General features: G+C 44.3%; 1 protein-coding gene across 3 annotated transcripts in view; it reads right to left on the minus strand.

The window, feature by feature from the left end:
• Positions 1 to 1,482: 1,482 nt before the first annotated feature.
• The window catches only part of KCNJ5 (potassium inwardly rectifying channel subfamily J member 5), a 39,024-nt gene continuing 24,172 nt past the window's right edge, over positions 1,483 to 16,334 (minus strand). For all 3 annotated transcript variants that reach the window (XM_074976882.1, XM_074976881.1, XM_074976880.1), the window contains one exon: positions 1,483 to 2,435. In XM_074976882.1, coding sequence (XP_074832983.1) covers positions 2,089 to 2,435 — 347 coding nt within the window. In that variant the 3' untranslated portion in view covers positions 1,483 to 2,088. The remainder of the gene's footprint in view (positions 2,436 to 16,334) is intronic.

Raw genomic sequence — 16,334 nt, forward strand, 5'->3', positions numbered from 1 at the left:
TGGAGAACTTCAGCCCGCAAGTTTGCTTTGGCCTAACCGCACAGCTGCACTTAATGTGAAAGCAAACTTCCATTGTCTAAAGACATTGTTAGGAAAAACAGCAACGAAACATTTGTTTTCAAGGAAAGCAAAGAACTTTGCCTACAGGGAGGCCACCCTTGGTCCCTCCGTGCCGCTAAATGGATCCATTTGATATTTGGATTTCTGGTTATCACCACAGAAATTATGTAAAACAGGTGGGTGGGTGGGTGGGTGCATGCACATGCACACATATAAATGTTTAATTGCTAATGCATCATGGACAAAGTTCAGAGCAAGCCAGATGATTTCAATTATATCAAGGTTGTTTCTCCAAGAGCAGAATGTCAGCCAGTGGTTCCATATAAACCCAGAATAAATGCCAGGAGGGCACAGGAATATGGACTAAGGCTATGCCTATGTGACCCAACTACAGAGCTGCGAACTGCAGCACACACAAGCATGCTGTATCTCCCCAGTGCGGATGCTGTGTGTGTTTGTGAATTAAAAGGTACCTAGTTCACCTTCACGTCACCATATTTAAACCAGATTAACTGAATGTGAATGAGGTGCACGTTTGTCGATGCCTACAGCAGCCGCCCAAGGGAGTTCGCACAAGAGCGAATGCAACAGTTCATACCTCCTTAGTTTAAATTGTGGAGCTGTGTAGACAGCCCTGAGTTTCCCACCTCCGTCCAACCCCACTGCCCACAAAAGCCACACGTGGCCAAATGCTATTTCATTACAGTTGTGTGTGTCTGGAATAGCTCCCCTGAAATCGAGAAGCAAAGGGAATACATCTTCACTTTTATCCTCCAAGTGGACTGTACCTGAGAGAGAGACCTGGTACTCATGGATCACAAGAGGGGACTGAATCTGGAGTGGTCCCAAAACCATTATTACTGGTGAGATCTAATCATCCCACAAGCAATGCATGGAGTACAATGGCTGTCCATAACAATTACACCAGAGATGGCAATGAACCAGTTTGGAAAGAGCCAGAGCAGTAGAATGCATGTGATAAAGAGGCCACAACACAAAGCCCAGAAGGGAAAAGGCCTGATTTATCTCAGAAGACAGGCCCATCATCCCACCGTTAGATGTTTCAACCTTTCAGAAATGACTCATGGCAAACACAGTTCATCATGTGCAATCACTAGGAAATTGGATACAGGAGGGGATTTTTCTCTCCACTCTTTTAATTTTGCAGTAACGATGCCAACAATGCAATGACTTGTAAATTAAATGAAGGTCAGAGTTAGGAACCACAACCCTACCTTCTTCTTACCAAGAACTAGGGGACACCAAATGAAATTGATGGGGGGTAGGTTCAAAACTAATAAAAGGAAATTTTTCTTCACACAGCGCACAGTCAACCTGTGGAACTCCTTGCCCGAGGAGGCTGTGAAGGCCAGGACTCTATTAGGGTTTAAAAAAGAGCTTGATAAATTTTTGCAGGTCAGGTCCATAAATGGCTATTAGCCAGGGATAAAGTATGGTGCCCTAGCCTTCATAACAAGGGCAGGAGATGGATGGCAGGAGATAAATCACTTGTCTTCTGTTCTCCTTCTCTGGGGCACCTGGCATTGGCCACCGTCGGCAGATGGGATGCTGGGCTTGATGGACCTTTGGTCTGACCCAGTATGGCCATTCTTATGTTCTTATGTTCTTATGTTCTTACCGAGATGGAAAATGTTTATGTTTGATGTTTTGTCTTTTTAATGTCCCCTGAAAGGGAAATAATTTTGACCAACCAAGGATTCTCTTCCAAAGCCATCTGTGGGGAGAACTTCAACATTAACAATACCCTAATTTAGCATGTCCTGTCCAGAGACCATAAAATGCTTTGCAAATGTGCATAAAGAGTAACATTAAGCTGGTTTTACAGATGGGAGAAACTGAGGCACAGGGCAATGGAGTGACTTGTCCAAGGTCACCCAAAGGTGGGTAGCAGAGCTGAGAATAGAACCCATCTCTCCCAGCTGCTAGGCTGGTATGCTAATCACTAGATCCCATTGTTTCCCTCACAGGAGCACCTGAGCTATCTATTGTCCAGCACAGATCCCTGTGTTATACAGCCATATCTGCCTTCACCTCTCCTGCTGTTCCATTGGCTCCATTTAGCCCAGCCACCTCTCTTCCTTCCTCTGCCTGCTCCTTGTCCTCTTTTGCAGTCTCTGCTTCCCTACCCCCACTCAGGAGGGTGGCACTGGAGAGGTGGCTGAGCAGCCGGCCCTCTTGGAGAGATTCAGCCAGCTCCTTGGCCGAGCACGTGGGAGTGTTGGTTTCATAGGTGCTGTGGAAGCTGTTGTAGTCAACTTCGTAAAAGTCTTTCTCGAGGGTGAGGACGGGAGTGAAGCGGTGTCCCCATAGCACCTCTGTGTCCATGTACGAGCTCCGGGCCTGACAAGTCATCCCTAGGTCAGGAGAGGAGACAAAGATGTGTTAGGCTCTGTTGCCTGCCCATGCTATCCTGCTATTATTTACAAGTGCTCAGGTGGATTTCCATATGTCCTGGCTTGGAGACATAGAAAAGTTTTTTCTCTTAGTGAACCTTAGGCTGAAGTGCCAAAAGCTGAGTATTCAGTCACAGGGAACTGAATGGCAGCATCACAGGCAGCTGGGATGTTTGCACCCCTGAACCTGGGGCTTACCAGGGATGTGGTTTGATGACATTAAGTAGAGGGGGCCTATGTCTGTGTGGACCCTATCATCTACCCTCCAATAAATCCTCCTCTTCCCCTAGTTTAGTGTCATCCACGAAACTGCTGAGGGTGTAATCTATCCCCTCATCCCAATCATTTAAAAAGGCTAAACATTCAGTCTTGGAATAAATGAGTGCAGCTCCCCTTAATGTCACGGCTGAATTCTGTCCCAAATATTTGCCTTTTGTGTGGGTTTGTTCCAAGGAGGTATGGAAAGTTTGACCTCCCAGTGCTCTCACTGGCTGTGAGAGAGAGAGGCTTGCTTGGAATGAGATCAAAACATGTATTCAAGTCAATTTCAAGCCAATGCTCCCTGATTGAATTCTCACAACCCAAAGTACATTACTAGAAGATGAAGGCTGCAGCTGAGGGAAAATATTAGAGCTGGTACATTTATGGTTCAGGAACAAATATTCCATATGTCCTCTAACACCTGGACGTAACAGGGAACAAACAAACTGGGCTGGGAAATGCCCCCATCCAGTTGAGCTCAGGTGTTGGAAGGCATAAGCTACCTCTTCTTCCAGAATGGAGAACGGCCTTGGCTCTCATTATCTCCCCTCACACAGCCTCAAGGGTCTTTCCCTCTGGAGGCACCTGAAATTCACATTAACATAGCTGAGCTGAGCCTGTCTATCAGGACATTGGCTGTTCTGTTTTATTTGGAGTTATTCCCAGCAGGTTTTCATCCCATTCATCCATGGATTGGTTTCAGCCTCAGGGCTGGAATGCAGCCAGAGAGGAGCACATCCCTGGGCAGGATATATGCCAAGTCCTCACGCTGCAGGATGCAACAGGGTGGAAAGGAGGGAGCTAGAAAGGTACCCACAGACATAGGGTTAGGGTTAGGAGTGAGGAAGAAAAATTTCTGGCTCATGACCAATAACACAGGCAAAGGGAGACTCCCTTTGTTCTTTTCACACAGGCACTTCTGGGCACCCTTTTGGGGGCAGGTTGGGCTGGGCACAGTTGCCTCTGGGCTGGGGGAGAGGTGCCTGGCAATCCCTCCCCGGGTTAGCAGGCTGGAGGTTATGTTGAGGGGGTAGGAAGGATGGTCCTCCTTGTGCTTACAGAGAACTTAGGGTAGGTCTTCACTACCTGGAAGATCGACCCTGACTGGGTTGCTCTTCTTGGGTTCAATTTTACTTGCCTAGTGGGGATGCGCAGAATTGAAAGATCAGAGGTCAACAGTCGAGCCCTGTACGCAATCTCGTTTTTCCCATCAACCTCCCCCAGTGAGGACAACCAGGTAAGTCAATGGCAGATAAGCCAATTCCAGCTATGCAATTGTCGTACTGGAATTGCAGACCTACAATCGACTTTAAGGTCTATTGTAGACCTGGCTTTAGCTTCATTTCATGCAGGCTTTGGCCTTTATGAAGGAAAAACACCCTCACCACACACGGTAGCAGTAATGCTTGGTAACTTCTATCTGAGCCGCTTAAAGTGCTGTGCAAACATTGCCTCCCTCATCCCCATATCCCCTGCAAGTAGGCACTATCCTTTGTGGAAGCCAATGGGGGAGGGCTGTAAATTGTTACACAGCAAGTCAATGCCAGAGCCAAGAAACAAAACCACATTCCCTGGTTTCCAGGTCCATATTTGAAACACAAGACTGTTATGACAGCTAGGGGTCTGCCATGGATATATACAACCAAGAGTTTGACTGCAACAGGACCTGCCTTTTCTATTAAACTCACGGGGTCTAATACATTGCTGGGGTAATTCCACCGAGCTCAGTCAGGTTACAGCTTAGTTATATCCGGGACAAATTTGTCTAGCTTAAGAGATCCTTATTAAACGGTCCCTGCCTGGCAATACCTAGCCATGGGAAAATCTTAGCAGATGAGTGCCAAGGCTGCTTTCAGATGAGCACCCTATATGTAGTGGATACCGTTTTAACAATGACACCTGTATATTCTGCATGCTGCATCTTTGCATTTGCAGTCTATCACAGGAACTTATATGGCCTCAATTACCATCGTACTGAGCACCTCACAATCTCTCATTTATCTGTCTTCACAACCCTCCTTGGTGGTAAGGAAGGGCTGTGTTGCTATCATACAAGTGAGGAACTGAGGTATAGAGAGACTAACTGATTTGCCTAAGGTCACACAGGAAATCTGTGTGGGAGTGAAGACCTGAACTTGGTTCTCCCAAGGTAGCACTAGCCGCCAGAATACCCTTCCTTTGTAGTACCTGTGCCTGTCTGCAGAGACAAAGATGTTGTTCTTACAGCTGTTGCAACCTGTTAGAGAGTATGTATGCACTTCTGCCCCCTTTCCTTGGACTTTCACACACAATTGTCTCCTGGAGACTTTACCTTTGTTCTTTCTTGGTGTTTTCCTTAATCTAAAACCAAAGTTCATTGGACCAGGAGTATAAGTCCACTATCCATTCTTGGAGGAAGAAATGTAATGCTTTGGGCTGGAAAACAGGGCTGGAAAATTTCTCACACAGGCTTCGCAGAGATTTCCGGAATTTCTTGCTTCCAGGCAGGAACAAGAAGTACAGTGTTAGTCACAGTGTTCTGGCACTTCTGCTTCCTGGCCTGGCAGGAACGAGAAGTGCAGAGGCTGCTGTGAAAAATAAAATAAGGGGGGAGGAAAGTTATCCCAACTGTTCTGAGCTTTGAAGAGAGGGTCTGTTTGAGGTCTGGGCAATCATTCAGGAACAGGACTGTCCTTGGTTTGCACAAAGCAGTCTGCAGATCTCTAGTGACAAACTTCTTGTGGGCAGGCCAGAGAGTGCACAGACATAGATACTACTGCACTGCACCATCGGGGATAGGCAGCGCTCGACATTTTTTCCCTTATGCCTGGTTGGTACGTAGCAGCCGACTTACATAACTCTCAGGACCTGTCATCCTGCTGAGTACACACGTTTTCCCCCACCTGTGGTTTGCTTCTCCATTTCCACCCATCACCAGATAATACTAGCCTCTGCCTACCTTCCTTAGCCCTCGGTGAGAGGTCTTGTTAGCAACCATCTAAAAACCCGGTGGTATGTATCTGGGATGCCAGGGCTGGCTCCAAATTAACATTTACATATCTCATGCCTCCTGCTGGGTGTTGATTTGAATGGGAGTTAGGTATCTAAATACCCTTGAGGATCTGGGGGCTGAGTTGAATCTAAACTGAACAGTGCTCCTCCCCCCTCAGACATAAGTAGAACTTGCTAAGCTCTGAAAAGCTTCTGCCAAGCTGCTTAGTGCTCCAGATACCCAGCAATGGCAGGGGAAGAAAAGGGCATTTGGTCCCTCACTAGCCACCTACCAGTATGGCATTCTCACTGCTGAGCAGATGCGTTCCCTCCTCTAATCCTCTCTCAGAGCTTTCTCAATCGTGCAAAGTTGGAGTCTGAAGGGACCTCAGTACTTCATCTAATCCATGCCCAGTACTGACCTTAGCCCAAATAAGAAAAGACTATCCCTGCAAGGTGTTTTTCCAACCTGGTTTTAAAGTTTTCCAGTGATGGAGAAGTCACAGCCTTCCTTGGATCCCCACTGCAGATTTGAGCTACCTTTATAGTTAGCTACAATGGTACAATGGCATCCTTCAGTCTGCGTAGACTATGGATCATGTCCTTTGTAACTCCATTTAAGATCATCATTTGCAGCGTTGACTGTGACTGTGGAGGCCCACAGGAGAGTGACAGTCCTTGCTACATCTGCTGCCTATGTAGTGGGTATCTGGCAGGTCCTTGCTGTCCTTATATTTAAAGTAATCCTCATGCTGCAGATTTACCACATTACCTCTGTCATACCTTCAGTGGATATAGGGAGAGCAGTGATCAGCTGTTCTCTATATCAGCCCTGACCCTATTTTCATTTCCCATTATCAGGTCCCCAGCAATATCCTCTCTCAGGGCTAAACACATCCAGTTTTGTAAATCTTTCCTCATAAGTCAGGTTTTGTAAGCCTGTGATCATTTTTGCTGGTCTTCTATGGACTCTCTACAATTTGTTCATATCTTTCCTAACATGTGGTACCCAAATTTGGACAATGTCCTGTGGCTGAGGCCTCCTGGGTGTCAAGTAAAGGGACAGTTACCTCCTTCATCTAACCTACAACACTCCGTTAATAGGTCCCAGGATGATGTTAGCCATTTTTGCCACTGAATGAAATTGTGGACACTTTCATTTTGTGATCCTCTATAATCCTCAAAACCACTTTAGCCCTACAACCACCCTGGCCAGTTATTCCCCATTTTGTAGCTGTGCATTTGTTTTTTTCTTTCTAGGTGAAGAACTTTGCACCTGTATTTACTGAATTTCATCTTCTTGAAACCAGACCAGTTTTCCAATGTGTCAAGGTTATTTTAAATTTGAATCCTATCCACCCAAGTGTTTGCAACCCCTCCCAACTTTTATAAGCATCGTCTCCATGTCTCATGCATCTGATGAAGTGGGTCTTTGCCCACGAAAGCTTATGCTCCAAAATATCTGTTAGTCTATAAGGTGCCACAAGGCTTCTTGTTGTTCTCGCCATTACATTATCCAAGTCATTAATGAAAATATGGAATAGTAGCAGACCCTGGACTGACCTCTGTGGGACAGCACTTGACACAGCTCTCCAGTTTGACCATTAATAACCACTCTTTGAATACAGGCTTTCAAGCCATTGTGCACCCACCTTCTGGTATTTTTGTCTAGATCACATTTCCCTAGTTCGTTTATGATCAAATCAGAATGGATTGCACCTTCCACTATCTGAGTCAGCCTCAGATATGTCAAAGGAACTCCTGCCTTGCAGTCAAAGCCTTGGAGTGGCTTCTTTACCCGGGGAACTGCCTCGCCTGAACTGCGCTCCACAGACACAATCACATTTATCTCCTGCTGTAAGTATTCAATTAAGACAGAATCAATGGAAAGCTTTCATTGACTGAGGACTACATACTGTTGGCTTTCTGCAGTAGTTGCTTTTTGTAACCTGAAGGGTTGCACAGAGACAGCACAATAAGACAACTTGCAATTATACCATAATCTTGTTCAGATATTCCTTCTTATTCACATGTGCATCCGAATTTAACTGCAATGGACTGGCAGCTTGGCAACCTCTATACCACACAGCAAACAGCATCATTGTCCTGGCTGCAAGTTCCTTTAGATGCTACTCTATAGCCTGGCTCATTAATGTGTCTGTAACAGCCTGGGCTAATTATTGCCTTTAGCAGAAAGAAGATGACAGTGGCAGCATAGAAAACAATAAGCCTTATTTTCATGGTGCAACTCTGCTCTCTCACAATGCGTTCTTGGCCCTGTGTGTGCTGAACATTAAGGATCCAATGCTATCATGGGCTGTGTAGCTCACTGGATCAGTGCCTTTCTAAGTCTGCAGTGAGTTATTAGGAGAAATCACCAGGTTCACTTTATGGGCCAGTTCTGTAATAAAGACCTGAAACTGCACTGGCATAATTGCCCACAAACGCAATGCAAACGTTAGACAAGGAACACAGAAGTTATCACTGCTGCATGTCACCACTAAAGCATCACTTCCTTCTAAGTAAATATACCAAATCCTCCAATATAGTTTTTTGAAGCACTGGCTTTTAGGTGACTTCAAAAGGCCTTTGGAGCATGCAGGGGAACTGTGGAAGGAGTCAAACTTCCAGAATTCCTTGAGGAAAAATCCCCAGAAGGCAATTGGTGCTGGCATTCCTTATGAACTTTTGGATTTAAAATGAAAAGCTTTTGGGAAATAATTTTTGGCCCTTTTAATTTTGTTTTTGGGTATTTTATTATTTGGAAATTTCATTTTAAATGAGAAACTTTGAATGGAAAAACAAAGAAATTTTTATCAAATGCATAAAAGATTCAATTCACTTTCATCTGGAATGAGTTTCAGAAAAACACTTTCTAATTTTACTTATTTTTCTGGAACCTCTAACCATATTTTCCACAGAAATTGTTCACAAATGATCCTATTTTAAAATGAAAAAGTGTGCTCAATTTCTAACTGCAAAATCAGTTGATTTTAGAAAATTTGAAATGAAATGGGAACGCCCCAGCTTTTATGCTTTCTCAGATGCTAGCTTTGGATCGTTTTACATCTCTGCAGTTACCAGCCTGAGTCTTACTGCAAATAAAACTGAAACTAAAGTAAAACCTAAATACAGTTTGCAAAAAACGGGTCCAAATGCATCACCTTTCCAAAGAGGTTGTGCTCGGTCTTAGGCTTGTTGCAAGCTAAAAGCCAGAAAAGTATTCTGCAGTTTCAAGTTCTGTAATAAAACTTTCACAGAGGCTAAGAATTTAAGTGAAATACACAGCAATCCTAAGAGATGACCTTTTAGTCTGTTGGGCTGGAGTCCAACTTCAGAATATTAATATCAGAGGCCCAGTATGTTCCTATTTGGTGCAGGCATAGAAGCTTTGTTTTATAAATGGTTGGATCTCTGGTATCCAATAAATGAACGAAGACAGGTTTCTTTCATTACAATTTAAAAGCAAGGGAAGTCACAGAGAAGCAATCGATGTGTAAAATAGGTGTCAGAAACTATGTAAAGATGGTACTTTCTTGACATCAAAATATCAGTCAGGATCAAGCTGCTTACACTATTTCAAAGACAGGAGAATATTAATATGCAGAGGAAAAAGTGGAATATTGATGGCCCCTGCAGTAAGGAGTTTGCTGCCTCCCTTCGCATGTACTCAACAGGAGCTGCAGACTGCAGAACATTTTACTCTGATTGCAGTGTCACTGGTTAGAATAGAAACCTCTGGCTCTGTCACACTGCCAAGAAAAGGCAAATTCTGAAGGAGATTGCTCATGATTTACAGGCTTTTATATAATTATTAGGTCACAGTTCAAATCCAGCCTGTTCAGCAACAGGCAAATTTGCTGCCACCTCTGTGATGTTAAGTCAGCTACAGATCAGTTGATGGTTTTGGTCCAGCTGTTGGAGGACATAGACACCTGTAGCAAACATACCATCACATCAAACAACTATCCACCTCATTGGATCTGAATGGACTGAACTGAATGGATCATGGATAATGAATTAGCACCCCCAATTAAGAAGTTTAATTTAAAGCATCTCAACAAGATGGCAGCAGGAAAAGCTGTCGCTGCAACTCTCTGGGCTAGACCTGTCTCCCTGGTTGTCCGGTCAACGTTTTTCACCAGCATAAAGTTAACTCAGTGGGCTTCTTTTACAAGAAAGACATCACTAGTGATTCATACTGCCCTCCATCCCGTCCTCTCCTTTTCCTGTGTGGTGAACTAACAACAAAATCTTCTCCCTGTGTAGAGGGCTAGTGCAAGATCAATGTACCACTTAAGTCCTCAGGGGTGAATTTCACCTACAGTGGGAATGCACAAAGCATGGAGAGAGAAGATGGTGCAGAGATGGACACCAATGACTAGCTGTGGTGGCACAGGATAGTTAACAATATTTAAAATCCCATTATTCTAATTAATGATTCCAGAGTCTTAAATTAGAATCAAAGATGCCAAAGCATCACTTGAATGGTTGTGGAATGTGCTGTGCCAATTACACTAATTAGTGTAAGGAACACCGTGGCCTCTAACAAAGCCAATATTGTTACTCTGACTTCAAAAGGAATATTAGAAGGTGGGAGTCTGTTCCCCCAATTATTTCTGTGCATCTTCTTTGGGGGACACATTCATGCTTGATTCACTTTGATTTTTGTGCCAAAGGGGCAGACTGAAATTTTATTTTTTTAATGCTCTCCAGGCACGGCAATGCTCCTGGGTGATGGGAAATCAAAAGAAGTAAAGGTCTAATGTCGGCAATGAAATGGAACTTGCAGAAAAGTTTGCAGCGATAGCAAACTTGGCAAATTAAAAAGGGTAAAAAGAGAGCATGAGATACCACATTGACTCTTAATAGTATGACCAGTCCTTGTCAGAGATCCAGAGAGGCCTGGCCCACTTCCAACTTTTGAGACCTCTAGCCAAAATAAAAATAAAAAATGACAACACATGAAAACAAAATAAGGCACCAAAAAAAAGAGGGAGACATAATTTGGATATTGTTACCTGAACAAATGCTTTTCTAACCCTTCTCTGTGCAAATGCACTAATTATTGAGGGAAAAAGTCTGGATTTGAGACCCACTTTGAATTTGATGCCAAGCCAAATGGCTGTACTGGCCCTCCACTCTCATTGGCTCCAATTAGGACGCCACTTCATTAAATTACTGGAGCACATGACCTATGAGGAGCGACTGAGGGACTTGGGCTTATTTAGTTTGCAGAAGAGAAGAGTGAAGGGTGATTTGTTAGCAGCCTTCAACTTTCTGAAGCGGGGGGCTCTAAAGAGGATGGAGAGAGGCTGTTCTTAGTGGTGATGGATGGCAGAACTAGGAGCAATGGTCTGAAGTTATATTGGAAGAGGTGTTGGTTGGATATTAGGAAAAACTATTTCACTAGGACGGTGGTGAAGCATTGGAATGCATTACCGAGAAAGGTAGTGGAATCTCCATCCCTAGAGGTTTTTAAGTCCTGGCTTGACAAAGTCCTGCTAGGATGATTTAGTTGGAGCTGATCAGGCTCTAGGCCTTCTAATTTCCCTTCCAGCCCTTGGATTCTATAAATAAGATGACTTGATACTCCTGAATGCCCAGTGGTGAGCTAGCATCACACCTAGGCAATGGCAGTGGTAGGCAAAGGAGCATGCACCAGTGTACTCAGCCCAGGAAAGCCAATTCTCCAACCAGAAGACCAAATTCAGAGATGAATCCTGGTCATGCACCACCTGAAGGCACACTGCATATACACTAAGGCTACATCTACACTACCCTGGGAGATAGACATGAGCAGGGTCTATCTTCCAGGGTTTGATTTTGTGTGCCTGTGAGGGGCATCTGAAATCCACCTATCAGGGGCCAGCAGTTGATCCCTATACTCCTCACATGTCACAAGGAGTAAGGGAGGTCAATGGCAGAAACTTTCCCATTGACCTTCTTCAGTGAGGACAGAGAGGTAAGTGGACTGCAGATACATTGATTCTAGCTACACAATTGCCATATCAAGAATTGCGTATCTGGAATCGACTTACTTTCCTAATGTAGACATAGCCTAAGAAGAAGATGACTGGTAGGCACAGAACAAAATCTGCAAGCTGACTGTATTGATGAATCAATCTTTGTTTACTTATCAGCAAAGGAGGAGAGGAAGATAGAAAATGAGAGGGAAGTAAGAGTCAGCTAGACAGACTTATAAGACAGGCAGACGGCTTCACCCTAGGGAATGATGGCTTAAGGGGGAAAAGCAGGGCAGTCTAATGTTCTCTAATTGAATTAGCCAAGTCATTCATCTCACAACACAGATGAGTGTGAGTGCATGTGCGGGATTGGCTTCCAATTGCTTTTCAGACACTGGCAGCACTGCTTCATACTCTCTTCCCCCTCTTTAGCAGTGAAGAAGTTACAGACCTCCACAGGCCAGCCTGATTCTGTCACTGGACTGGGACCGCTAGTTTTGAATTTTTGTTGCCATGGGCTAGCAGAACAAGAAAATAATCCAGAAAAAGCATTGAATGCAAAAAAATGCACAGACTTTCCAAAAGAGATTACTTCCCAGCTTCTTCTCTTGCAAGTTAAATCTGAACTAATGAATCTTGACAAACGTCCCTTTAAGATAAGGCAAGGGAGAATTAATTCCCTGAAGTCATTGCTGAGCCAAATTCATTAAACCAACACTGCTAGTGATTGTGTAGCTTTCAAGATATCCAGAAAAGCAATACTGAATGCTGGAGTGCTTGCATCCTGTATGGATTTTGCCCCTGCTGTTGTCATTTCACTCGGGGACTAATCAAGACAGGTCTACCCAGGAACGGAGTCCTCCTCTGCTGTTTTTAATGCTTTGGCGCTAATAGTGGCACAGCACTCATATGAACTATTGCCTCTATAGGATGCTGCTTGAGATAGAACTAATACTGCAGCAAAGGGTGATTCAGATGGAAATGGTGCAAGGATGAAAACTGAAGGATCAGCAAGAGTTCGTGATTAATTTCCCCCTCTGCAGCCAGTTGAAACTTTTTGAAATCACAATAAATACTGTGACCAGTTCTAGTTATATGCATATCAGTACCCATTTATATGATACAATGATCAGGCTTGAAGGGCCAGAGTGTCAAATATATTTATGATCTTAAAGATGCAGCTAGGCACCTACTGGGATTTGCAAAATCGTCTAAGACAGACAGGCACTTAAGTCTCATTGACTTTCAGTTGCCGGGAGGCAATTCACCTACTTTGGGGTTTTGAAACTCCCCACTAGGCACCAATAGTCATCTTCAGGAACCTAAATATCTTTGAAAATCTGTCTTGAATTGCATGAAGTGGGGGAGGAAATAAAAAAGACTTTATCAATACTACCTTCTTCCTCAGGGTGATCAGATTTGTAGGTGACTGTAATAACCTGAAAAGGAGCTTGGTGCAGCCAGAAAGCTAGTCTAATAAAAGATACTGTCACACCCATTATTTCTCCCTTGCAGGGACTAACGTGAGTTTCCACTAATTTGGGCCAATACCAGCCAATGCAGACCCAACCCAGCTCTGGCAGAGTGAGCAGCATTCTATTCCTTCTTTTGTATCATCAACAGAGCCCTTTTGTTCCTATTAGTAGTATTTGTACCCCCCTCTTTCAGGCTAATAGGATAACACAAGTGATCACAAGGACATAATTTGGCCTGCTGCACTTCTAGTACTGGCAGTCATGTGTGAGAAGGAAGGAGCCCCTCATCGATCTCCAGTCCCAGACTGAGTTGTGGTGCTGACAGCTAGGAATAAGGGATTAGATCTTCAAATCAGCTTGTTACATACCCAGCCTGTTACATACCCAGTCAGGGCTGATCTTCTGGGGTTCAATTTCATACACTTGTTAGGGGAAAGCAGTCAACCCCTATATTCCTCAATATTGCGAGGAGTAAGGGAAGTTGATTCTAGCTACGCAACTGCTGCAGCTATAATTGCCTATCTACAATTGACTTTAATGCCTAATGTAGACCTGCCATCAGGCCCAGCTCCTCAAAGGTATTTAGGTGGTTAAGAGGCAGATAAGCACTTCTGAAAATTCCACTGGCACCTACCTCCCACTGAAGTCAATAGCAGTTAGGTGCCCAGGTGGTTTTCAAAATCTTATTAGGTCTTTAAGTGCTTCTTCAGGCCCCTAAACCACTTGAAAAATTTGCTCCCATTGCTTTTCAGTAGGATCTCTCTCTAAAGTCCATAGATTTGTTTCCCGATCTTAGCCAATATTTTTTTGCTCCTTGAAAACTGGGTGAATTGCTTTGCACTCAAGGAGAAACAATAACCCCTGAGTCCTATGGTGCCATTTTCAGAGCTCTCTGAAATGTGACTGTAGAAATGAGGACTAGCAGCTCTTCCCATCTAAACTGATGGGAACAGTTTTTTTATTCAATAAGCTTCCATGTAAACCAAAAGCAAACAGATTATTAATGTGCCTGGCTGCGGCATTCATTGCATCAAGTCTGGTCTCTCCCACATCGTCCTATTGACAGTTTCTGGCCTTGTCGCAAATATCAGGCCACTTCTATGAATATTGTGCCTAGCAGTCAGCTGAAACAGGGTTAGCTTTGTCACTGTTTTATCTCAGAATACCCTCCATGCCAAGCAAAAGCTTGGAAATAATTCAATAATTCACATTCACCGGGAAACAGTTCACTTAGCCAGGAAAAAAAAGCGATCCTGCTGCATCAAAAGGGGCCAAGTACCGTTCATTTGTCTCGACAATATTCCAGATTGAGGACCTTGATTCAGTTCCTAACAACAGGAGTTCATATCACGAAAGTTTGTGAGGCTTCCTGGGCAGGCTTAGCAAAAACCAGGAATACATGCTGCATTATTAAAGGTCACCCTGTTTCGGTGAGATGTCTCATCATCACTCTGCACACAAGCCACACAGAAAGCCACCTGGGCATGTGAATGCTTTAGGTCAAACTCTGACATCCACCCAGCCCTAGACCCAGCAAGAAGAGCGCTTCCAGCTCCACCTTTTGGTTTTAACAGAAGTTATGGCACCATCTCCTGAGACTGGAGTAATTAATTTCCATAGATCCAGACTCCTTAATGTCATTACAGCCTGGTTTGTGCAATCCCAGTGGGAGAGAAGTCCATTTGTAAAGAAATCCAATTCCTCTGCCATGCTTTTAATTTTGAGGTTGTTATTGGTAATGACTTCCTTTTGCACATCATTAGCAGCGGCTGAGCTTTCTGTAAAAGGAAGTACAGTCTAAAGCAGCAGAATATCTATTCAACCAGGACTTGATGGTACTGGTTTGTAATGGGGAAATGGACCTTGAGTTTTTCAGGCATAGCTAATTATTAGTCTCCAATCCCAGTGTAGGGATCTCTGATATAAGCCAGCCTAGGGTTACCAAATAAAATTCAATTATCAATCGCTTGCTTCTACAACACCCGGAAATGGTGTTATTTTTTATAATGCCCAGGAGCATACCAAAAGCCTGACAGTCTAGGCAAGGATCTGATTTGCCTTTTGTTTTACACTGCTGTAACTGTATTGACATCAGTGGAGGAACACCTGATTTACACTGGTGTAAAGGAGTGGAAAATTGGGCCCAGATTGTGAATAGCTACAACATAGCTTTATTCTACAGCACTTTTACACCAATGAGAGAGACAACCAATATGCTACATGACAGCACTATACAGTAGTTATAGTCCCGAAGCAGGATCTGCCATTCCACTTCTCATGTGCTTTGAAATGTTTAGATCCAGATCTGCACATGGGTCCATCTCTACCTTATACCTCTGGTAAAACAATTCTCACTAGTTATTTTGCATTAACCCTTGCATGCACTGTAGACAAGTTTCACTGTTGCAATGTAATCCATTCCGAACTAACCTCAATCTCTGCTTGGAAGCTGCAGCTGTTACTGAGGGTTGCTACCCCCACTGAGCCAATGGAAGAAGCTGGGAGCACCACCTGTGTCTTTGTCCCAGCACCCTGTTTGCTTCTGAGGTGTGACTGGTAATTCTGAAATCCAGGGATGGTCTGGGACCCAGCAGCTTAAGGGAAAGGTATTGTCTCCGACTATGTCCTGTTGCAGAAAAGACTCTTGCACTGAGTTCTTAGGGTAAAACCTTCCAGGCCAGGGGTTCTCATCCTTTTTGGGGCTCAGATCCATTTGTAAATATTTATGGCCTGCTGCAACCCAGCAAACATTCTGGGGGTGGAAACTCTGGCATGGTTTGGGTCACATCCCCTGGGGGAGGAGGGTTGGTTTGGATTCTGCTCAGCACTCACCCCATAGTGGTGGCTCCTAAGGCTTCTTGGCTGTGAGACAGACTGAGCTTCGCTTGCTACTCTGAGCAGTGCAATCTCTGTGGATGCAGTGCTGCTCAGGTTTGGCCCTGCCCCCTGTCTGGACCAAAGTGGTGTGACTGGAGTTGTGACCTGGCTCATGATGTTGCAGAACCACTGACCCAGATTTGGCCTACCTGGGCTCCTGTCATTATAATGGCTGGACCAAATCTGAGTGGTGCTGTGACTCTAAAAGTTGCAGTGCCTGGTCCAGAGGGGTGAGCCCAGGGAGCTCCAGGGGACAGGAGCTGCCATGTGACCTTTAGAAATATTCTGGTGTCACAGTTTTGGTTCCTGAT

This window comes from Carettochelys insculpta, chromosome 25, assembly GCF_033958435.1.
Source record: "Carettochelys insculpta isolate YL-2023 chromosome 25, ASM3395843v1, whole genome shotgun sequence".
In the NCBI taxonomy this organism is placed as follows: Eukaryota; Metazoa; Chordata; order Testudines; family Carettochelyidae; genus Carettochelys; species Carettochelys insculpta.